Source organism: Misgurnus anguillicaudatus, chromosome 11 (genome assembly GCF_027580225.2).
Source record: "Misgurnus anguillicaudatus chromosome 11, ASM2758022v2, whole genome shotgun sequence".
Classification (NCBI taxonomy): domain Eukaryota; kingdom Metazoa; phylum Chordata; class Actinopteri; order Cypriniformes; family Cobitidae; genus Misgurnus; species Misgurnus anguillicaudatus.
Window position 1 is genome coordinate 19,417,246 of NC_073347.2, and position 24,759 is coordinate 19,442,004.

The 24,759-nt window shown below is 36.5% G+C and overlaps 1 protein-coding gene across 1 annotated transcript; it reads left to right on the plus strand.

The window, feature by feature from the left end:
* The first annotated feature begins 623 nt into the window (after nt 1–623).
* Nucleotides 624–18,543, plus strand: oprm1 (opioid receptor, mu 1). Its single transcript, XM_055170634.2, has 3 exons — nt 624–1,129; nt 14,715–15,076; nt 17,072–18,543. The coding sequence occupies exons 1-3, from the start codon at nt 876–878 to the stop codon at nt 17,602–17,604; spliced, it is 1,149 nt and encodes a 382-aa protein (XP_055026609.1). The 5' UTR covers nt 624–875; the 3' UTR covers nt 17,605–18,543.
* The last annotated feature ends 6,216 nt before the right edge of the window (nt 18,544–24,759 follow it).

The window sequence follows — 24,759 nt, forward strand, 5'->3', positions numbered from 1 at the left end:
CCATAAAGATCTCATTACTGCAACAGTCTAAAAGCAGCAATATTAGAAAAGCTAATACATTGTCATATTTTTCAAAATGATTACATGTGAAACTCTGAAATATTTTGTTTTTAGTTTATACTGATTTCTCTCACTTTCCAATTTACAAAATATTTTTGTATTTTATTAAAACCTAACATATTAGTATTCATGTTTATAAAACAAGGTGGCAAACCTGAAAGAACATAATGTATAAGACTTATATGGTTAGAAGCATAACTACTATAAGATTATATTGGCACAAACATTCAATATGTTTTGCAGTGCTTCACAAATACATATACATTACCGTAGGCACTTAATTTCTGTGACATAAAATATAAAATTATTGTTTTTGGAAATATATTAACATTATAACATACTTTTAGCTTAATGCTTTTCATTTGTTTACCCATTCAAAACAACGTCATAAGTTATAGCCTTATTTAAAACATCATTAAGATGCATTTTTATTATTTTTATTATTATCCTAATGTTTAAACTTTAGTTGGAGTGAGATGCAGATGAGATAAGTGCATTCAAACAGCAAATCCTTGGGAAAGTCAGGAGTTGGAAACACTGGAACACATGTGCATATAGACGTGACGTCAGTTTGTCGAATAAAATGCGAATACGCGCTCTGAGCGACGCTCGATCCCGTTTCGCGAGGGTAATGTAAGAACCCCATGACAGATTTACCACATAGCGACAGACGTGCAGATTTATCGCTTACTGTCGAGTCTCGAGGCAGCTGATCATCTCGTTACGAGGGTTTGGACACGCTTTGAAGTCGGACAGGTATCGACAGCGAAAAAGCGATTGATAAACGGCACGCGCGTCAAGAACTAGCATTTGCCATGGAAACCAGTGGCAACATTTCGGACTTTCTCTATTCGCTTTCCAATCCGGTTACGACTAACAGCACCGCGTTCTGCCGAAACTTCAGCGACAGCTCGAGTCTAACGAACCTGAACAGCTCCAGATGTGACCGAGCCGAGCTGGACAAGAGCTCAACTCCGATTATAGTGGCTATCATCATCACCGCTTTATACTCGATTGTGTGTGTGCTGGGACTGTTGGGCAACGTGCTGGTCATGTATGTGATTATCAGGTAAGAAATCACACGAGGTCAATTGCACCTGTCTAACAAAAACATGCATAAACACACTTTAAATGGTTTGTGCCCTAGCCCCTTTTATGCATAAAATAGCCTTTGTGTTGTTTTACGGTACGTGTTTTTGCCAGGAGAACGACTTGTTGAAAGATGGAGAGAAATAAAGCTGTTTTTGCCATTAACCGTAATCGTCACCACGTTTTGTACTACTACACTAAACACAAACCGTACACTCAGTGTTTATTTTAGCTTATTGACTGAATAGTCAGTGTTCTTTTAAGACATTTAATAGTGCATCAGTTTCTTTTAATACTGGAATAGAAAAATGTATATGTATGCCATATTTTTTAATAAATGGGCGCGTGAATGCGGCTCAGCGCCGTTATGCTATTGCGTACCTCAATGATTGTGTCTTATCATCGGGTAAAACGACATACAAATAATCTTAAAAGTTATGTTTTTTCCTTATTTGTGTATACAGTAAAACACCACAGCAGAGCTCAACATACACCAGGACAGTAACCACAATATATTGAGAAGGACATCCCCCCCACCAAATCAGAAACAGTTACTTTTTAAGACAATAAATCCTTAAATCTTTTGGTGCCTCAATGTTTAAGATGTGGTTATGGCCTTTACATACAAAAACATTGAATATTTTATCCACATTGATTTCTCTATGAAAAATAAATACCATATAGATAGATAGATAGATAGATAGATAGATAGATAGATAGATAGATAGATAGATAGATAGATAGATAGATAGATAGATAGACTTCTTAACCTTACCAATATAGTGATTGTGCACGTGTATGTTATTGCCCTTGTTTACGCCTACAATTTAGCTGTCAACTGTTAACTAAATTCAAAGAGGTGGTTTTCGTGACTCCCTTATCTACCCCCCATACGCATACTTACACACCTGAGCTGAACCTGATATTACTTAGTAATAGGCTCAAGGGAAGGATGCAATCAATACAGCAATTTCTCCTCAAACGGAAATTAATGAATATCAATGAGTAAATAGGGGTGGGAGCTTATTTGCTTCAAGGTTATTCAAGTGAATTGTGATTAGTCACACAGAATTTTGATCATGCACACAGATTGAGTAGAACTTTTATATTCACCTCATCTATTCATTGCTTAATGCTTAATAAATATTTTCATTTCAAGGTATGAAATAGAAGAAATCTTAATTCATTTTAATTCCTTAAGCAGGCCATTTCTTACTGTGTGGCCCATTTTAAGGTCACCCAATTTTCTTTGAATTTATAATCAACAGTCAGAGTTTTAGAAGATGCTCCCTGCAGTGGCAACAAGAGGGAACTTACAGGGAAGATGCAGTTTACTTATTAATTAGGGGACTGCAGTTTAAAAATGTATTTATTGACCCCCATCATGGTTATAACATCAGCCACAGGAGAAATAACAAAAACGTGACTTTTGCAATATTACCATAGTTGTGTCCCAATTCGAAGACTCAGACCTCTGATGGCTTCATTCCAAGAATGATTGTGTCATACCAGCTCAACTGAAGGCTACGGTAAATGTCCCAATTCGAAGGCTGGTTAAAAAAATGTGTCCTTTTCTCAAACTGCGAAGGATAGAACGGATGGGTGCTTCACAGCCTCGGCTAATCCGAGATTCATTGCGTGCCTGTAATTGTTGGATATAACGTCTAGATATAAAAAAAAACATTTAAACTTTTATTAAAGAACCCCTATTACTTTGCCAAAAAGAAAGTTATTTCATGTATTTGGTGTAATGCAATGTGTTTACGTGGTTTATGATTCAAAAAACACATTATTTTCCACATACCGTACATTATTGTTGCTCCTCTATGCCCCGTCTCTCTAAAACGCATCAATTTTTTACAAAGCTCATTGTTCTGAAAATCGTAGTGTGCTCCAGTTAGCCCACTATCCAGTTGCGTTTTACTTTTGTATAATTCTTTAAGGTTGGCTAATTTGATATATTGTTGGTTAGTTCAGTCTCCATCAATGTGTCACATTTTCAAAATTAAAATAATTTTTTTCTGGTTCCATATTTAGTCAGAAACGTCTCTAAAGGGCTCGTTTTAGTTATGCATAGGTCCTACGGCGTAGCCACGACTGCGTATGTTCCGCGTCGGTTTTCATTTATACTTTTGCGTCATCGTCCGCGTCGACGTGCAAACACACGCGCAAACCGCTTGTAGGCAGTATCCACGCATGTAACCACAGTAGCAGCGCAACCGTCAGAGAAGAAGAAGCATGGCAAGTTTACCCACAAACAAAGAAGAAACAGCAACTTGTTGTGTATGATTTGAGAAGACCAGCAGTGATAGAAGTAAATAAACAGCGACTTTTGTTGCAGTTTGAGTTAAATCACTCCTCAACTTGGCTCATCTTTGTTTTCACCGTCGCAAACGGAAATACCTATGACGCAGTTTTTTTACCTGACGGGAGGGGTTCTGGTGGACCAATCACAGCACTTGCGTCCGCGAAGAACTGACGCACTGCTAAAAATTTTGTGAGGTGCACATCAGGCTACGCATAGGCTACGGATAGCCTTACGCACGACTATAAATCAGGCTTAAGTCCCGCAGACAGGCGTGGTGGAAGGGTACAGCAGGTGACGCAACCTTGTATCCTCCGTAGGCCTTCTCATTTCAGTTCTCTTCGTTGACTTCAGAGGCTGTGACCTTCAAAGAGTTTATCATCCTATATTGAATACACATGAGTATTTCTTCAAAGCCAAGATTAAAGGCACTTGAAACTCTGATTCCCAGCATAAATGTCACACTTTCACCAAAAACGCCCCCTTGCACTACAAAGTTTTTTTTAAACCCTATGAAAAATGTATAGAGCTTTACATAGAAATTCCCTTGATGCTAAACGAAGATAACTTATTGTTTCAAACTTTAAGTTTGTATTTGATTTAGTTTTGTCATTAAAAATGATCATTATAATGAAAATATAGAAATGTAATATGTAAATGCACTTATGAACCACCTGCCACACAATCTAAATGTAACATTAAAACTAAATCCGTCACTGAATCTGTTGTTATTTTTTTACCTATAACTTTACAGTCTGACAGTGTTAATTGCACTTCAAGAATACATGGTCAGAATAATTTTTCCGCTTCTAGAGCCTTTAGCTGCTGACTATATCACAGCATTTGTTGTTAACCCGTGGAGCGTCCAGTGTTCATGCATGTGAGAAATAGAAACTCAGTTGCATGGAAAATGAGTTCTGAGAGAAGGTAAATGCTTTGAATTCAAATTGCCTAGACTTCCTGTTGTCATGGAGAAGATCGTAGAGTTGTTTCCGACATTCACCTCATGTCATATAACTGCCCCATCACATGTGTCCTTTCGTAAATCCAGAAACAAATGGAAAAGATTCATCAATAGAATTTTTTAAGAGGCACAACAGTGCTTGAATTGAAGGTTTATTAGAGCTGTGTACAGTTCATATCAATGAATTTGAGATTACGGGCTCTAAAAACACAATGATAAAAGGTTAAGTACTGTTCATGCTTTAACCACTGTTCCATAGAAAAGTACACACCACAAGAGCGTAAAAAAATCAATAATGTACACAATATCTGTAATTGCTTTATTAATCAAAAGTCTGCCGATGTTCCTACTTTATCTCTGTGTATTTTCTCCTCGATTTGTGCCAACTGAAGCCCAACATTTAATTATTACATAGATACCTGTAAAAATCATGATTATCATATTCGGCACTACAGAAACAACTATAAGGGTTATTCAGTTCATATTGTGCTATAACCTGATAAATGTCCCCAGGGACACTCGGTTTGACTCTTTACAACCTTTTCACTCGACAGCATTTTGAACTCATTTTCCGAATGTAAATGTACCGATGTTGTATACTGAGCTAACAAAAGGCACTGTGCCCACAAATGTTTATTGATTCTTGTGCAAGCATAATGGTTCTTATGATCATTATACAATATTTGTAAATATGATCTCTACAGGAAGGAACTTATATCAAGAGGTTTTATGCCACCAAGTGATGTTTTCATCTATAATGTGAAAATTGTAAAAAGCAGTGCAATATCCAAAAGCAGTGCAATATCTGACATGCATAAATATTGCTGAAAATGGTTGGGCCTGGTTTTTATCTAGATAAATATGCAACTATAACTTTGACAGTGTGCAAATAAAAAGTTTTTCTAAGACAGACAAGTAACGTAATGATGTGAAACAGATATTTATTTAGGGGAGGATATAGAGCTCCGCTGCAACAAACCTGCTAGAGCTCTGTGTTTTGAGACTTAAGAACATCGATACAAAGGCAAGTGATTCTTGCTCTCCAGAATCATTTAAAAATCATCTGTGTTAGATAAAAGTCACTGGCCTGGTTGATATATTCAGTCAATTCCTTACTTCAAATCATAGCTAAAGCGTATCAACTAGCTACACTGAGCTAAAGTTACTGTGTAAAATTAATGTATACAATGTTAGCAACAAATCCTTGAATTTTACCAAACCTCTCAGCGGGGTCCATGCTTATCGCATTCCCTCGTCTTTCGGAAACTGAAACATTTTTATTTTCCACAAGGTATTTGTTCCAGAGGTCAGTTTACCCACAAGCCAGACCAATAAAAAAAACACAAACCAGTTACTTTGGGTCAGGCGCATAAACGTGACAATGCAGTGTCTGAAGATAAAGGTGCTTCATGATGCCATAGAATAACTTTTTCTGTCTGAATGGTTCTTTAAAGCACCTTTAACATCTGAAGAACCTTTCTGTTTCATAAAATCTTATCTGTTTTTTTCAGATTATAAAAATGTATAAAGAAATGGTTCTTTGGAGAACCCTTGATTAAATCTTCTAAGGCATCTCTGTAAAGAACCTTTTAAGCACCTTTATTTTTAAGAGTGTAGCCCAAAAATAACTAAATAACCAAACACTTTGTAATCACTGTTGACTTTGCTGATGGAATATCATACATCTCACAAGTTATTTTGGCGAAAACGACATGTAATCATATTCAATTTTATTTTGGCTAGAAGTGGGTTACTCAAAGACTATATAGACCTTTTGCGAGTAGACGTCACAGTAACGTCACTGCAAGCTGTGCGCGCAATGTGGTGGCAGAAAAACAGTGAAAATGCATTAGACACGAGTGAAACGAGCAAGATAACTTACTAGAAAATGTCTTCTTGTGCTGTTGAGTGTCAAAATAGGAATGCCAAAAAAAAGATGACCTTCATTTTTATAGTATATTGTCGTCAAAGACACCATTTGAAGATAAACGTAGGTGTTTATGGTTGCAATAAGCCCTCAACCGGACAGACTGGAGTGATGAAATCATTTGGAAATCTTTTAATAATTAGAATAGAAAATAATTAAAGAAGATGTCCTGTGTTCTGTCGAAGTCTGTTCCCTCTATGTGTCTCTAATAGCGTTTTCATCACGTTACGTTTATAATTTATTTAGAAAGATTAAATATTTAAATGAGTGCATATCAATAATATCATCATTTATTAAATATTTCATATTTTTTTGTTTTCTATTACTCATTTTTACCTTCTATCTTAGCCTATGTTTTCTTCATGGTTGTGCTAAAATTATGATGTTTACATACTTAATAAATATAAATATAGCACACACACACACACACACGATGTAAAGTATTATTAATATATAAACAGCCCTATACAAATAATTAGTATGTAAACATAATAGTTTTAGAGCAAATACGTAGGCTATAAATATAAGGAAGAAATAATAGAAAACAGGAAAATAATGAAATATTTAATAAATGATATTATACAGAATACATGATAGTATTGCTCTTATTTGTACTTTAGCGATTCATACTGTAAAAATAATGAATTTACCAATAAAGAACAATACATATACATTACATACATGCACACATATCAGTAGCCAAGCCTTTTAAACTTGTAATTTATCTAAAAAATAAACGTAACCTGGTGAAAACGCCAAGAAACATTACACTTAAGAGAAATATAGGGGAAACAGACTTCGACAGAATACCGGATCCATAAAAATCACAGTTTAACACTGAAACACTTCACACCCTCACCAAAAAAAAATAATCTCTGTTTGCAAACACGCAAAAGGTCTATTGCATAGACGGTTTCATCGGATGCACGTGCGTTGTCGCGGTTACGCGTCTGAAACGAAGTTTACATCCGGTCTGTATTTATTCATTTGTCTGGCTAGTGGCTAAACTGATCTCTGAAACAAATATTTTGTTTTGGTAAGCTAAAGATAAGGGTAGACGACTAGCATGCATCACAAATGTGTGAAGAGGTTTGGCAGCCAGGCAAGAATTCAAGGACCTGTAGCTAACACTGTATACATAAATTTTACACAGTAACGTTAGCTCAGTGTTATACACTCACCTGAAGGATTATAAGGGACACCACACTAATACTGTTTGACCCCCTTTCGCCTTCAGAACTGTTAGCTCAGTGTAATATTTGATACGCGTTAGATGTGATATATGAAAGAAGGTAATTTACTTGTAATTTATGTCCTTTTTTATCAAAAATAAATGATAAACTGTAAAAAGATTCTGTTTTATTGATTTTATGTGGAAGTCTGCCGGAAGTTGTGTTTAGTTCACAAAAGCCGTTTGTTTATGTTGTTGCTGCTAAAACTGTCTATACACTGTGAAATTACGACAATTGCTTGCTGGGATCTCTCACTTGTGTCTGCCAGCTATTTAACAAAGTAAGTGCAGAGCCCACCTCTACAGAATAGAATAAATATTGATTGCTGAAAGCACCTTTTGTGAATAGTTGTAATAGTTCTCTGTTGCTGGTCTAAACTGTTAAAAGCCTAAACAGATTTATGGATCCATGTAACCAGGGTTGCCAGGTCCAAGAAAAATTTCCAGCCCAATGACAACTTGAAACCCGCCCAAAAGGAATGAAAACTAGCCCAATTTTTACATTTGTCTGACTACTTTACTCCCATCACTAGCGGAAATATTGACAACAATACATTGATGTTGCGATGTCGACAAGTACAGAGAATGGAGGTCGTGACTGCAAGTGAAGTCACTGGAGCGCATTTGTGTGAGCGTGCAAGTCTGAAGTGCAAGTCCGAAGTGCAAGTAGTAGCTACTGTAGCTAATTCTTTGTCATTTCTGATGACATTACGACATTTTTGAAGACAAATATTTTGCAAATCTGTAATGGAAACCAGCCTGACACTGAAATACTTTGACAATCACAGTTTAAAACTGCAGGATCAAAACAAAGGGCTGTAAAATAAACTCTTATGTAGGCCTACTTTCCAGATGAAAATGTTCTTAATGCACTTGACGAGAAATTGTGGTTTGGAGGTGTTTATTTGTTATTTTTATTGTCAAAAGTGACGGTCGTTTCGCTGGATGGGACCCTTGTGCCTCGTTTGTGATCGTTTGTTGTACTTTGAAACTCTGTTGAAAAAAAACTGTTAGGTGTTGAGTTAAGTGTTAAGTGTTGGTGTCCATTAAAGTCCATTAAAATGAGAAAAATCCTGCAATGTTTTTCTCAAAAAATAATCACCCTTTCTGGGCCTGAGAGAACTGACAGACACCTGATTGACATGTAAACAAAGGGGCGAATCCAAATGGCATTTTTGCACCCTTAAAGGGCACTTCGGGAAGGGAACGTTGCATAAACAATCGCTACAAAAAGAAAATGACACTTTTCATTGCTTTATTTGCCCTCAATTGGCCAACTCCTTCTAAAGGTGACACATGATCACTTCTGATTGGAATTTGCCTAAAAGCTGGCTAGTTGGTGATGAGACTCCAGGTGCTGGGACTGGGCTCTCTTTAGCATCTGTGTCTTCTGTCTGTGACAATTTAAATAAAAACGTCATCTTTTATTAGCTTTAAATCAGCAAGAAAGTCATGCATAACTCACCTAGATTAGCTTGTTTTGATCCACTGTGGTGCTATAAGCATTTATTTTCCCTGCCATTATGGATTTCAAATCTGAGCAGCGTACAGTGACAAAAAGAAAAGCGTCTTTTGATTTATTCATCTGTTTCTATTTTAGTTTCGCCTTTTCTTGTTTTGTTTTTAAGATGAAAACGATTTTTAGAAGCTTGTCATTGAGATTGACAGTTTTCTTTCAAAAGCTGATCATTAAGGGTTTTTTGTTCTTATACATACTATCAAACTAAGCAGCCCTTACATTATGACTAACATGTAATTTTCAAGCTTTGAATTTTTGAGTCATCAGACATACAGTATATTTTTGTGATGCACGTCTCCGAGTTAATCTGTTATTTAAAAATATTTTATTAAAAATCTAAATCACAAACATCACAAAGTGTATTTTTTTGGTTTTTCACCAATATGGTGAAGTTTTAAAGAACTCAAATAACATAGCAATATGTCTACATGCATAAACAGATGCCATTTAAGTCAATGGTACACAAAATCTGCACATGTTCTGGTGTTCCCTAGCAACAAGCAAGTCCTTGGTTTATGATCAAATCAGAGCAAAAAAATCTGATTTGGCTGCATTTCCTTTATCTCCAACAAAAGTCATTTCTAAATGTGTCTTTAATTCCATTATGAATTGTTGAAAGCAATAATTGTGCATTTAATTCGAATGACCTTTTCTTTACACAGTTTCAGTGTAAAAATAAACATAACAGCTCTCTCAGGGTTTGATACTTTCCCAGTTTAGTATTCAGTTTTTATGAAAATCATAATGAGAAAACAGCATATACAAATTAAATTATTCGTCACTCTACAAATATTTTCACCTTTATGCCTGCAGGAGCAGAATGTTTTAAAAAAAACCTCCTTTGTCAGTTTTTGTTACCTGTCACGTTTTATAAGCATTAGCTCTTGCTTTACCAGAGGCAGAGAGATATTAATAATAATACTCGGACCTTTTAAAATCAGTTGTGCTTCACATCTGAAGCAAATTGATGTGGATAAACACCAACTGTTACATTGTTAAACTGTATGTTTACTTCATTTGTTGCTTTTAAAAAAGAATAGAGTTAGTTAGAAGTATGTCAGTCTTCATTTTAAAGTTTCTGGTGTGGATGTCCATCCTAATCTTGTTTTTTATTTATTCTGCTGTCTGATGTCACAACTAATTCTGTCCATAAGAAAAACTGCACACCTTCCTCTGGGTTAATGAGAGGTCTTGGTTGGCCGGCATGTTGTCTAGAAAGTTCTTGCTGGGGGTGCTTGGTTTACAAAATTTCAGAGGTGTACATAGATGTGTAATTTCAGGGGACAATCTGTGAATAAACCGTGCTCTGGTTAACCATTTGGTGAAACTCCAAAGAAGTCCACATGCACTCAAGCTACACAAATTAAGGGGCTTTGCAAAGCTGTATGGTTCCATAAAGAACATTTAACATCCACAGAACCTTTTTGGCCCTGTTTACACTTGGTATTAAGATGCGTTTTGGTCTGTCGCATCACAAGTGGATGAGACAGGTGTAAACGGGGTTGTAAACAGGTTGCGCTTATCCACTTTCGTCCACATTCGAGTGGCGTAGACGCTGAAGTGGTTGAATGTGTTCGAACAGCCACAAAAGACCGCCTACTCTCCACTTACTGACCTAATAATGTACAGAGCACAACGTTTTTTGGTCCTGACTTCTAGCGCAAACCCACAATGTTTGGATTGATCTTTAGGCTGGCATTACTAAAACAAAAGCGACTTTCATTTTTGCGTGTGAGAAATACATTTTTAATCTGCTTCCTGTAAGTTTTGTTCAACATAAATGAACAGCTCCTTTACTCTCTTGACCAGACTGCAAGTTCCACCTTTTCACCATAAAATCACTTTAATGTGTTATACAGAAATGCAGAGCTCTCATAATTAGACAGCACCCTGTGGGAAAATGTGTGGTGTGATAAGAGACTGTGGGTGACTAAGACATCACTAGGAATGGCTTCCAGTCAGAAGTCCATTGTAATATTTATTTCCATGACTGTACACTATAAAGGATTCATTTAATTTTAAATGGAATGTTTATTTTGTTTTAAAAAATGCGAAATGTATGATAATTAGTTTGGGGGGCGTGTACACCAAGGCATTAACGCTTGTAGCCAGCGAATGTTTTCAATTGGTTCCAATAGAAGCACCATGCTTTTAAAGGAACAGTATGTAGGATTGTGGCCAAAACTGGTACTGGAATCACACAACTGGTGGCCAATACACAACATGACAAAATAAACATCAGTTGAGGGCTGCAACTCCACTTTTTAAATGACAATATCCTGACCGGACCACTGTTGTGAGTGATATAAGTATTTGAAATGAAAATGATTTCTTAATGTCTAGTGACATATCAGGGCCGTTTTATGATTAATTAATATACATTTTTTACATACTGTTCCTTTAAACAATGGCAGCAGCTGGCGGGTTTTGTCCGTGCACTGTGTTTTTTCCACGTCCAGCGCTGAGCGCCCAGAGTTTTCAACTTTGTCTGAATTGCTCAGCTGGTCAATGTCACTTTTCACTCAGCCGTCCAATCACAGTGGCACCCTCCTGGCGTTTTCAGCCGCGTTTAAAGGTCACGTTCTTTCTGCTCACATTTTTTAAACTTTAGTTAGTGTGTAATGTTGCTATAATAGCATAAATAATACCTGTAAAATGATAAAGCTCAAAGTTCAGTGCCAGGCGATATATTTTCTTTAACAGAATTCCTCTTTCAAAGCCTACAGTGAATGGCCGGTTTGGACTACAGCCCTCTACTTCCTGCTTTAAAGGCGGAGGCCACGATGTTTGAAAGCCAATGATGAAATTTGAAATCACCTAAACAAACATGCCCCTACCCCAATAGAATCTGGACCTTATGTTGATAGACCCGCCCCACACATACGCAACCCGGCAAGGCTGTCGGTTAGTAGACACGCTCCTTACTGCTGATTGGCTATAAGTGTGTTTTGGTAGTCGGCCCGTCTCCTTTTCCAAAGCGTTTTTCAAACATCGTGGACTCCACCTTTAATGACATCAGTAGAAGTTTTTTGACTAAACTCCGCCCACAGGAATACGTCAGTCACCAGCTAAGCTAATGGCAAGCTAAGCTGCTATCGAATCACAACACACTAAACAAGCTATCAGAACTCGATACGTATTTCTGTAGGAGGGACTTCATAGAACAAGGAAGACATCAGCCCGTTTTGAGGACAGTGAAAACAGCACTATACAGATAATAAAATTGTGTGAAAAACACAGCGTTTTTTTACATGTGAAACATGAACACATGATATATTGCGCACCGTAAACACAATCAAAGCTTCAAAAACACAGAAAGAACGGGACCTTTAACTCTTTTCCCGCCAGCGTTTTTAAAAAAGTTGCCAGTCAGCCCAGCATTTTTTATGCTTTTCACAAAAGTTTAATGCCTTCCAGAAAATCTTTTTCTTTAAATATATAAATATACAATACATCAAATGAAACAACAGACCCTTTGCTTTTAAACAAACAAAAAAAAATTTTCATCCTCCTTCATGTGTTCTCTTTTTGTCATCTCTCACATATGCGTAGGCTTTTTAAAAAATTCAAAATTTTTAGCAAAAAGCTGAGATAATTACATTTTTGTGAAAAACTTTTGATAGAGATCAGATTCAGAGCGATCCTTAAAACATACACGGACTGTTTGGTCTTAGCGGTTGCATGTGGTCGCCTGAGACAACGTAGGGACGAAACGCGCTCTGTAGAGCAGTTTGTCCGTTCAGGGCTACTATAGAAACATGACTGCGACAACCATGATGTAGTCTATGTAGATAAAAACGGCTCATTCTAAGGTAATTAAAACAATAAGGTTCATTAATACACCACTGTTAATATAGTTATGTATATTATATTGCATTTCTGTCAAGAGATCCTTCTAAAAGTTACACAATGCACCTTTAAAGGCGGAGTCCACAATGTTTGAAAAACGCTTTGGAAAAGGAGACGGGCCGACTATCAAAACACACTTATAGCCAATAAGCAGTAAGGAGCGTGCCTACTAACCGACATCCTTGCCGGGTTGCGTATGTGTGGTGCGGGTCTATAAACAGAAGGTCCAGATTTTATTGGGGTAGGGGTGTGTTTGTTTAGGTGATTTCAAATATCAACATTGGCTTTCAATTATCGTGGACTCCGCCTTTAAGTGTATTACATTTAAAGTGGGAAAAAACTGCGAAAATACATAAATAAAAATAGATCAATATACATTACAGACTTTGAAATAATGTTTGGATTTCATATGATTTTAAAGGGCCAATCTGTTTTGCTTTGTTTTTTAAATAAGGTTATTACTCTTTATCCTTGAAAATATATGTTGTTTTTCCCACGTGAGTTATTGCCTTGCATTCTCAGCCACATAAATAGAATAAAAGCCTTAGCCAGTTGACCCTTATTAAGTCTTTCTTGCATTTAACAGAGACAGCCAGCTAAATTCTCCTGTACACATTTATTAAACCTACACCATATTCTTACAGATGTTTTCTACGAAAAAGCACACGCAAACCACATTTCTGTGTCTGTCTTGTGTATGTTTGTTTGGACTCGACTTCGATGTTTTGATTCATGTGTGTTTCTGTGAAAGTCAAACAGTGAACCTTTGACAAACTGTAGTCTTTTCAACGGCCAGGTAGTTTACATAGTGCAAATGCTCCCACTGTTGTTATTATACATCAACATTCAACAATGGTCTTTCATCATAATCCAGATCGGCTCATGGCTTTGTTTAGTATTCTGCCAGAAATCATAGAAACATAGACTTCTTTAATCGGGATATAATGTTAACAACAAGTTTTACAACCATTTTTTTTTCAAGAGCATTTAGTTATAGAAGAGTATTTAGTATTCTTAAAAAATGATAAAGAGTTTAAGCCAAATGGAGAAGTTAAGCAGTGCATGAAAATGACAAAAGAGAATTGATATACAGTCTGTAATATTTTGTAAAACTCTATTAAGAAGTGAAAGCGGCTAAAACGCTAGTGTCAGTTTTACATGGAAATGAAGCATTGCTTTATGAATAATGTATTATTCAAATGAAAAGTTTATTCAGAAAGGTGCAGGAAACCACTTTGCACTAAATGATTCAAATTTATTTCTCATTCTATTATGATTGACATTAATTACTCCTGTCATTCAATTCATAGACTTAAAGGATATAGCTTAAAATACCATAGCAAGTGATCTTTACCTTACAGCATGCTCCATTTTTCAATCTGAACTATCTGACAGTATCTCATGTAAAGTAACTTGATGAGTTGCAAACCAGCCAGTGATATTATGGAGTGAAAGGGAGCATCCATCTACAGTAAATGCATGTTGTAAACATAAAAAAAGAAAGATCTTGTATTGTAACTTGTTCAATATTTATAATGATGTAGAACAATACGAACAATCAAAGATAAGAGCATTATGCCTCTTGTGTATACGGTGCCCTTTTGTGCACTATTCTTTGAAAACGAGTCATCTTGTTTGTTTCACTAGATTTCTAAGAAACATTTCTTTATTTTTCTCTGATTCACTTTGACCCCACTGATTTTTCCCAGGTGCGGTACACACAGTATCTCAAATAATGGATGGATTTCAATCTGTTTTCCACCATTGCAGATACACCAAAATGAAAACTGCGACCAACATCTACATCTTCAACCTCGCTTTAGCAGATGCCTTGGCAACGAGTACTCTCCCATTCCAGAGTGTAAACTACCTGATGGGTACATGGCCTTTCGGAGACGTGCTGTGCAAGATTGTGCTGTCCATCGATTACTACAACATGTTTACCAGCATCTTCACCCTCACCACTATGAGCGTCGACCGTTACATAGCCGTTTGCCATCCAGTTAAAGCCTTGGACTTCAGAACCCCTCGAAATGCCAAGATTGTCAACGTGTGTAACTGGATCCTTTCATCTGCTATCGGGCTTCCTGTCATGGTCATGGCCTCCACCACATTTGAGTACCACAGCAGTTGTATGTTTATCATAACACCCTCCGCTTAAATTCAGATAGTACTGACTTTAAAGGTTGCTAAGCATATGAAGAGTTCAGATGCAAAAACCTCTAAAGGCCCGGGTATACTTTTTTTCCGCGTCCGGCTCGCGCGCGCACGCGTCCGCGCAGCTTTCCGAGTATAGTGCCCGCGGCTACACGCGGATGGCCGCGTTCGACACTATACGCAATACAAATGATTTCTTATTCAAATTATTAGTCTAACAGGCTGCCAGGGCAGCACTGATTTGGAGACATTTACAGTACATTAAAACATTAGGATAGGTGAAGAAAAGTAACTGATCCACCATTGCAAACACAGTTTAGAACAAACAACAAGACAACAAAGTCAGGAATCAAACAAACATGCTCCACAGCTTTCTGTTCTTGGAAGAAGTAAAAGTTAAAGAAGAAAAACGATAGTGTGTGTGCAAATGCTGTCTATTTCCTTTGTATAATTGTTTATAGTGGAATGTCCTATCTAAATATGTTCACGCGCATGCGCTGTCGTACGCGCACTGTCCGCGCGGTCTCAAATTTTGGGCTGCATGCGGACGGTCCGCGCGGCCGGCCGCGGACCCTCTTGATGACGAAAATGACGTCATGCGGACGGCACGCATACGCGGACGTCCCTAGTATACTTTCGGCTTAAGTGCGTCCAGCATGTTTTCTTGTAAATGACCATTTTTTATCAGGCTCTTATGTTTAGGTATAGTAATTTCACTTTAATGCCAATGAAAAGGTTATTAGTCAGTAATTGAAATGTCCTATTTACACAAATGTCACTTTAGTCATTTCATTGGTCTTTCGCTGGTACGTAAAAAAATCTCCACTTAAAAAAAAATTCTAGTCACTCTTCACTGTCCTTTCTGAATGAAGGTTAAAGGCTCAAAAAAATTGTCTGTAGTTCACTTAGGTTTTTTTGTGCACTTCAAGGCTGAAAAATCATCGTGCCATTTAACGGATACTGCCAACAAAGCAGTATTTTTGAATGGCTTGGGACAAAGCGGATTAAAGTGAAAGTATTTGATGAACGTATAATATGTGCCGAGAGCATTCAGTCAATACCATTATCGCATTTTTGACCAGTGGCTGCTCGTGACTGCTCTTCCGAGAGGCGCAAATTCAAAATATGTGTTCGGAGTGTCATGTGTGTTGCTCGTGTTTTCAAAATATACGTTTGTTGCATCATGTGAACCATGTGCATCAGGTGTTTTGTCAAAATAGGTGCCTGCTGCACAAGTGTCAAAACTGTTTATGATAAAAGAGATGCTCACGTTCACAAAATACACGCAAGTCATTCCCTTAACAGTAAACTCTGATTACACATGATTACGTTATGCGAGTATCTGGCAAACGCGAGCGTCTCTTTTGTCATGGACCCTTTGGACGTGTCTGCGGCGGGCGCTTGTTTTGACAAGACACGTGACGCACCGAACACATATTTTGAAATTACGAACTACACACATAACGTGCTACATGCATTCACGTCGTGCGCCCTCGAAAAGAGAAGTCATTGGCCGCCACTTTTTTTGACGGCTTTTGCATGTGAGCTCTTCATGTTTAAATTTGCTATCCTAACTACTCATTACATGTTTTAGTTGCAGTTTATTATATAAGATGTGGAATAGTTTTGTCAGAACTAGAATCAGTTGAGAACCTTTGTACTAGAACACACCCAATTTTAAGCTATATTTCCATCCCCATTCATTACTGTGGTGAGAAAAATTGTCGACACGAATTCCAGAAGCGTAGGACCAGAAAATTGTTATTGAGCAAATGTAGATTGATGTCATTTTCAGTCATTTGGGAAGAAAATCATAAAGATGTCTAATAGGTAGCGAAAAGGCCGGCGTCACTATGGCAACCTAACCAATGCCCTGAAGAGATAATTACTTGCGGTTACACCATGCAATATGCTTTGCTAAAACTTCAGAGTAAATTGAATTTCATGTGTGTGGTTTATTTGTTTTACAGCGCCTGCTGTCGTTGACTGCACTTTGATCTTTCCCCATCCTTCCTGGTACTGGGAGAACCTCCTGAAGATCTGCGTCTTCATCTTTGCCTTCATCATGCCCGTGCTCATCATCACCGTCTGTTACGGCTTGATGATCCTACGCCTCAAGAGCGTCCGCATGCTGTCTGGCTCTAAGGAGAAGGATCGCAACCTACGCCGCATCACCCGAATGGTTCTGGTGGTGGTGGCGGTTTTCATCGTCTGCTGGACCCCGATCCACATCTTTGTAATCATCAAGGCCCTGGTGACCATTCCCAACTCGCTCCTGCAGACCGTCACGTGGCATTTCTGCATCGCCCTCGGCTACACCAACAGCTGCCTCAACCCAGTCCTCTACGCCTTTCTGGATGAGAATTTCAAGCGCTGTTTCCGGGAGTTCTGCGTTCCCAGTCCCTCCGTGCTCGACCTACAAAATTCCACACGCACCAGAAACCCCCAGCGCGAGGGCCAGTCCAGCGCCCACACGGTAGACAGGACCAATCAGCAGGTATGACTAGTCATGGAGATGTCATCACTGGAGTCCCGCTGCCAGCCCAGTGTTGACATGAGCTCGGAGGTCACACAAGTCACCACAGGTGTCTGACACCTGCTGCTTAAAATACCAGTCACTGCTGGTTTGCCTGAACCGCTTTAAGCATCTTGCTAGCTCTCCCTCAAAGAGCTTTGGTAGGGAGAGAGACTGTTATTAATATAAATGATAGAGAACCCTAAACTACAGACTTAGACTTCAGATATATATATATATATAACACTAAATGATAGGCCCTGCAATAAGCAGAGCTCGCTTTACTGTCTGCAATGTTCACAGTGAGTGGTATACACTTGACCATCTGTATAATATATATTCATTCTCTTATAGTTGCTTACACTAGCTCCTTTTTGTAAATGCCAATTCATGTATTATACGAATGATTGTTTTATAAGTAATAGCTTTGTGGGGAGCCAAAATGACCCAGTCAAGAAGAAAAAAAATACATTTTTAATTCATGTATGTAAATGATGTATTTAACGTGTCATTTATTCCTAATCTCCATCATTTGATGTGTTCCCTTCTAAATATATTTAGATTCCACCTTGCTTGCCAGCATAGCAGTTTAATTAGGCTGTCAATCAATTCAGTGTTTCTTTGAAGTGGTTATTATTCATCAAATGACTTTCTCTGATTTACTGTGGGCTTAAGAACCGCCTTTTGCAACAATGGATAATTTTCATGCTTCAGTGGTGACAAATGTTTTGTGCTTGTACTCTGATGCAGATTTCTTGTACTAATGTAAATGTCTAATGTAATTGTCTAAATGCTACGCACATTAAGGCATTGTGTTTGAAAAAAGCAAACTGTTTATGCAGTAAAACTACTTTAAGCTTTGTGTATAGGTGTGTTTCTGTAATTTTTTTATATATGCAGCTCTTAAATAAATCATTCTCTATGGGATACGTGCTTTAAGTGATACGTAATGTTTAGGTTTGAGTTATACTGATATGATGCAATGCTACAAATATTGAGTCGGTCATTAAGTAGCTTCAACACAATCTTATACTGATATGTAACTCTTTTACAAGGTGGCTAATTTGCATGATCCTATCCCAAGGATACGCTTTAGAAAAATCTGCTTTTGCCCCAAAGTTGTGGGGTGGTCTTTATTATTCGTTATTTTTTCTAATAATTTCATGTTTCCCATTTTACGAATTTATATGCACTAGCCACCTTGTAAAATAGTTATGAATTCTTGGCTGGTAGCTCTGAATAATGTGACCTTTTATGTGAACTTCAGGTTACAGTCTCATAATCAAATTTTGAGATTAGGAGCATCAAGTTTGATTTCACTCATTGATTTCAGTCTTTGACTTAATCAATATTAAAGATATTAAAGAGATAGTTCACTTTTTAATGAAAATTCTGTCATCATTTACTCATCCTCATGTTGTTTTAAACCTTTATTAATTTATTTTTTCTGATGAACACAAAAGAAGATATTTTGAGAACTGATGGGCAGTATGTGACCATAGACTTCCATAGTAAGTATAAAAAAATATGATGGAATTTAATGGGTACCGTCAACTTTGTGCTTACCATCATTTATCAAAATATTTTCTTCATCATTTATCACAATACTTCCAAAATATTTTTTTCCTACTATGGAAGTCAATGGTTACTATCTTCTGTGGATTTACCATCATTTCTCAAAATATCTTCTTTTGTGTTCATCAGGAAAAAAAAATCATACAGGTTTAGAACAACATGATAAGTAAATGATGACAGAATTTTCATTTTAAAGTGAACTATCGCTTTAAGGTTATATATTCACCAAAAGTTCTTTACATTATGTAGGATGATCTTAGGAAGAAGAAAAAAACTGTAAATCACAATAGATTACTTCGGCTGGGTTTCTACAGAAAGCTTTGTTGGGGTGCACCGATATATCGGCAGATGATGCTTGCCATGCTTCTCAATGAATTACGGTGAAATGCCGCTACATCCAAAAGCCAGGGGGCGCTCTCGTGCAGAAACTCAATATGCGCTGCAGATGAAGAACCATACACACGCAGCTCCAGGCCTTTAAGGTATTTTCATGATAACAAAAAATATGTATAATGATTATGTTTTACGAGCGTTGCTTTTTCAAATGCATTTTATAAATGACTCAAACTAACAGTGATTTCAGATCGATAAGGACTTACTGAGCTGTATTACATGAAATAGCTGAATAATATCGGCTATGTGATTCAGAATAGTTATCGGCAAGGCCGCCTTAATGCACGGGCTTACCTGGGCTGAAGCCCAGGGGCCTCCCAAGTTCAAGGGCCTCCCAAGTTTGCGTTCATGACGAGCTGAAAATGTCATATTGTTTTGTAACTTGTCGGGTTTTCTGTCAATCACTCTAATTGCACGTTACATGGCTGCTGATTGGTCTGTAACTTAACGTGAAATAAAATGTCAGACGTACATTTTTTTATTCCGCGTAATATATGTTAAGTGCGCGTTGTCAACTTGACATTCCTGCACGTTAGACTGAGTGTGACAGAGAAACGGGAAATAATCCACCAACAAATAAAAAGAGTAATTTCTGAAATTTCATAATACTAGTGATGCAGGTCTCTCTCTCTTTCGTGCGCGCGCTCGCTCGTTCGCTCTCTGTGCTCGTTCAGCTGAGTCTCTGGCATGCAGAAGTCTCTCCCACCGTGCAAAAGAAACTGTGACGCTAAATTAAGAATGGAGTTCCCGCACATAATGCTGTTAGTTGTTATAAAGTTTAAGTTTACTCGCGTTTATATCAGTGACGCGTGCGCAGCTGGAGCGATGTAGTTTGACGCGACGTCAGCTCACAGTACACACATCTGTTGGTAGAAAGACGAGAAAGAGACGCAACGGTAAAGGTGCAAGTCAGTAAAGAGCGACAAAACCATCTCAAATGATCATCCCCTGATAGCACCATTAATCTCATTATCTAAAGATCTTATATACAGGTATGTTCCCTGTCTGTCTTGTGCATATTCATACTTGGTCGTTTTACATGCTTATGTATGCATAAATACTAAATACAATGCACACTATATCTTCAATAGCCTACAAAATAAATAACTGATTAAAAATCAAGATTCTGTCTATAAAGACTTATCTTTTGTTATCATTAATGCATTTAACAAGATTCTGTCTATAAAGACTTATCTTTTGTTATCATTAATGCATTTAACAAGATTCTGTCTATAAAGACTTATCTTTTGTTATCATTAATGCATTTAACAAGATTTTGTCTATAAAGACTTATCTTTTGTTATCATTAATGCATTTTCACTTTAAAACTAACTTTAACTTATTATATTTTTAAAACTGTGGTGAGCATTTAGTTAGTGAGTGGCAATTTTCTGCAAATTATATTCCAAAAACTATATAAACATAAAGCTTATAAACATATAAACTTTCACACATTTTGGTTTTATTATCACCACAAGTTGCTGTGTGTGGTTGTTAAATAAAGTGTCTTGTGTTTATACTCAAGTGGGCTCAGTGATATGTTAATAACAATATTATGGTGTTTTCTGGCTCAAAGAGGGAAAACTCACTGTTGTATGTCTCGAAAGAAACTAATGCATTTTGTGATGTAGATTACCTAGATATTACACTTAAAAAAAGAGACTATAAATCGAGGGGAAGGGGGGCCTACAAAACATCTTAGCCCCGGGGCCTCACATTAGGTTAAGGCGGCCCTGGTTATCGGCCACCTATTATTAGTGTATATAGGCATTTATCCGTGCACCCCTATTTTCTATTTTAGATTATATCTAAATAGATAAAAAAAACATTGCTTTGTCTGGTTCCAGTCTGACTGACTGATGAATCTGGTGTTGAACAACTGTTTAGATTTCTAATATGCCATAACATCTGGCATTTCTTTTAAATCTCTTTAAATTGGCGTTATTTAGCAGGACATGATCTTTTAAACTGGTTAAATGAGAAACCTCTGTGACAGCTCCAAATTTAAAACCGTTCCACCTGCTTTCTGTTATAACCAGGATCTTTATTATCTAGTTTAAGACCCTTGCCAGCTGTAAAGGGCCAATAATGTGGTTCTGTAATACTGGAATCAAATAATCATGGCCTTTGAGCTGCCATTTCAGTCATTTTGTTTCAGTTTCCCCCATATGTAGTCTTGCTGCAATACCCAGGGGAAATTACAGAACAGAGAGCTAGTATGTTCAGGACAGCTTAGCACATAACCTACGGCAAGAATGATGGTGAGAGAGAAAGAGAGGGCAGTCTTTCATTTTATCACTTTTAGTTTGCATTTTTACAGTTCTGTAGTGGTAGCCTTGAAAAGAACATAATTAAAGCCTGAGATCGATTCTTCAGACCTCTTACAAACCTCTTAAATACTCCAACAAAGTGCAATGGAGAATAAAGGAAGTTCACAAAGGCTTTGGGCTGTAGTAATTTACGTCTGATCCAATTAGTTCTACAATGGCTTAAGTGGTGAAAGACCTTGTACATATACTTTAGTTTTTCTTTTTTTAATCATTTTTATTATTTCCAAGGTCAAAACATATAAAAAACTCATAATATACAATCATAATAAAGAAAATAATAATAAATATAATTATATTAGTATATATATATATATATATATATATATATATATATATATATATATATATATATATATATATATATATATATATATATATATATATATATATATATATATATATATATTAGGAACTTAATTTATTTAATATAATATTTAATATTGGTAGAAAAGAACAAAGCACTTGTATTTTGATTTTCCCCTCAAATACATATTTTAATCTATAAATAACCAACTAAAATCATTTGATATGTTCTGCACAAAAAAAATTTGATGGATGAACACTTAATCAGATTATATTTAATTTACTTGCCAAAATCATGCAGTTCTTGTTTTTATTGAACATTAAGGGGTGGTTTTGCTGGACAGGGATTATGTTATGCAAGGACTTTAGTTTAATTAGGAAATATAACTAGTTTTAACAAACATGCCTTACTTAAAACATTACTTGTGTGCTTTTTGTGGCAAAACAAAGGGCACTGATGCATTTTAAGATGTGTTAGTAGTACAAGTTGTTTTCAGTTTGGACAGCTCTTACATTCATTTTAGTCTAGGACTAGTCTAATCCCTGTCTGGATAACCGCCCCTAAATATTCAACATTCGTTTGACAGAGCCTATGAAAAGACAGAGTTTTACTGAATACCTCTACATATTGGAGCATGGAGCACTTAATATTAATGAGGTTGTCAGGGAATTAAAAACTGGAACACTCAATTTTACATCCATACAGCACCAAAGTTATATAGTATATATATATATATATATATATATATATATATATATATATATATATATATATATATATATATATATATATATATATATATATATATATATATACTATTTGGAAATAAATGGAAAAAATAAAACAGTAAACAGATCATTTTGATGATAACAGATTCGTATATATATTTACAACATATTTTGGGGATTTTTTGCTATATGGGAACAGCTGGCAGTATTTGTAGTCTAGGTGCTCATTCACAAGTATGCTGTTCGGTCTCTCTTTCTGAAAGTTATTTTCCACAAAGTATCTTAATGTTTAATTTCAAAGATAAATCCACTACTTCAACAACAGAACTCAAGTGCTTTTACGGCAGATGACGCACATGTGTATGATTTAGCACCAGTGTTGGGGTAGTTACTCAAAAAATGTAATTAGTTACTAGTTACTAGTTACTTCTTTAAATTGTAATGAGATTACTTTACTAGTTACTGCATTTGAAAAGTAACTTCACTACTTATTACTTTACTTTCCTTTTTCTTAATTTACCACATAGATACATGGACATGGTTTAGGCGGGGTCGGCTGATGATGAGTGACTACTTTAAATGAACGGCCAGGCTCTAGACTAACTTTTTGCACTGGTTGCACTTAGGTGCACCAGCACAAAAGTTAGGTGCACCCTAATTTTTGACCCCATCGGATTTAAAGTTCGCCCAAAAATTAAAATTCAGTATAATTTACTCACTCTCATGTTGTTACAAACCTGTATAAATGTCTTTGTTCTGGTGAACATGAATGAAAATATTTTGAGGAATGTTTGTAACCAAACCATTCATGAGCCCCATTCACTTCCATAGTATTATTTTTTCCTACTATAGAAGTGAATGGGGCTCATGCTTGGTTTGGTTATTAACATTTCTCAAAATATGTTGCTTCGTGTTTATCAGAACAGAGAAATTTATACAGGTTTGTAACAAAATGAGGGAGAGTTAATGATGACAGAATTTTTTATTTTTGGGTGAACTGTCCCTTTAACACCGCAAGTTTAGCGCCCATGGTGGTTTAATACAGAATATAAACATGTAGGCTATTTTATAATGTTCATGTTGTCATTCCATTTTCCTTATACGAGTCATGCACAGTCCCGTTTGATAACCCGCATCCGCGTGATTAAAATAACAGTTGACCCGTTATCCGACATCAGCATCAATTTATTTCATACCGCAAATCGTGATGTACGTAAAAACCTTTAAAGATCTTCATGCAGAACATTGACAGAAATAAGCACAGGACCATGACTGTTCAAATATATTACCATTTAATGTGAAACTTTGTGAGGGTCGGCATATTGACAGCTGAGCGGACAGCAGTGTTTGAACACTCATAAGCGCTGCGCTTATATTTATTATTACCTTATAAATTGATGATATGATTGCAGTGATTCCAAAGGGATGTCCAAAAAAACTCAAGTAGAATGTTAAATGTTTAAAGTTTAATGTCTCTTTCTCGCTGCCCTGTGTAAACCCACGCGGGTGATGGCATGAAACGCGTGAGGAGCTTGCATTTTACATTACCTTAAATTACCTTAAATTATGGTCATACAAATAAAAGTAAAACAACATTCAAAACTGTAATGTGTACATTTATTTATGTAAAGTAACACTCGCAATATTAACAAAACATTGTGCTTTTTTAAATAGGTAAAAAGTGTTTTGTGCTGCATCGGTTTGGGAGCACGTCACACAAAAAAATAAACTCATATAGGCTACTTTTGAATTCGTTTTGTTAATTTGCTAATTATTTAAGTGAAACACATTTAATATAGGCTTATTTATTTTA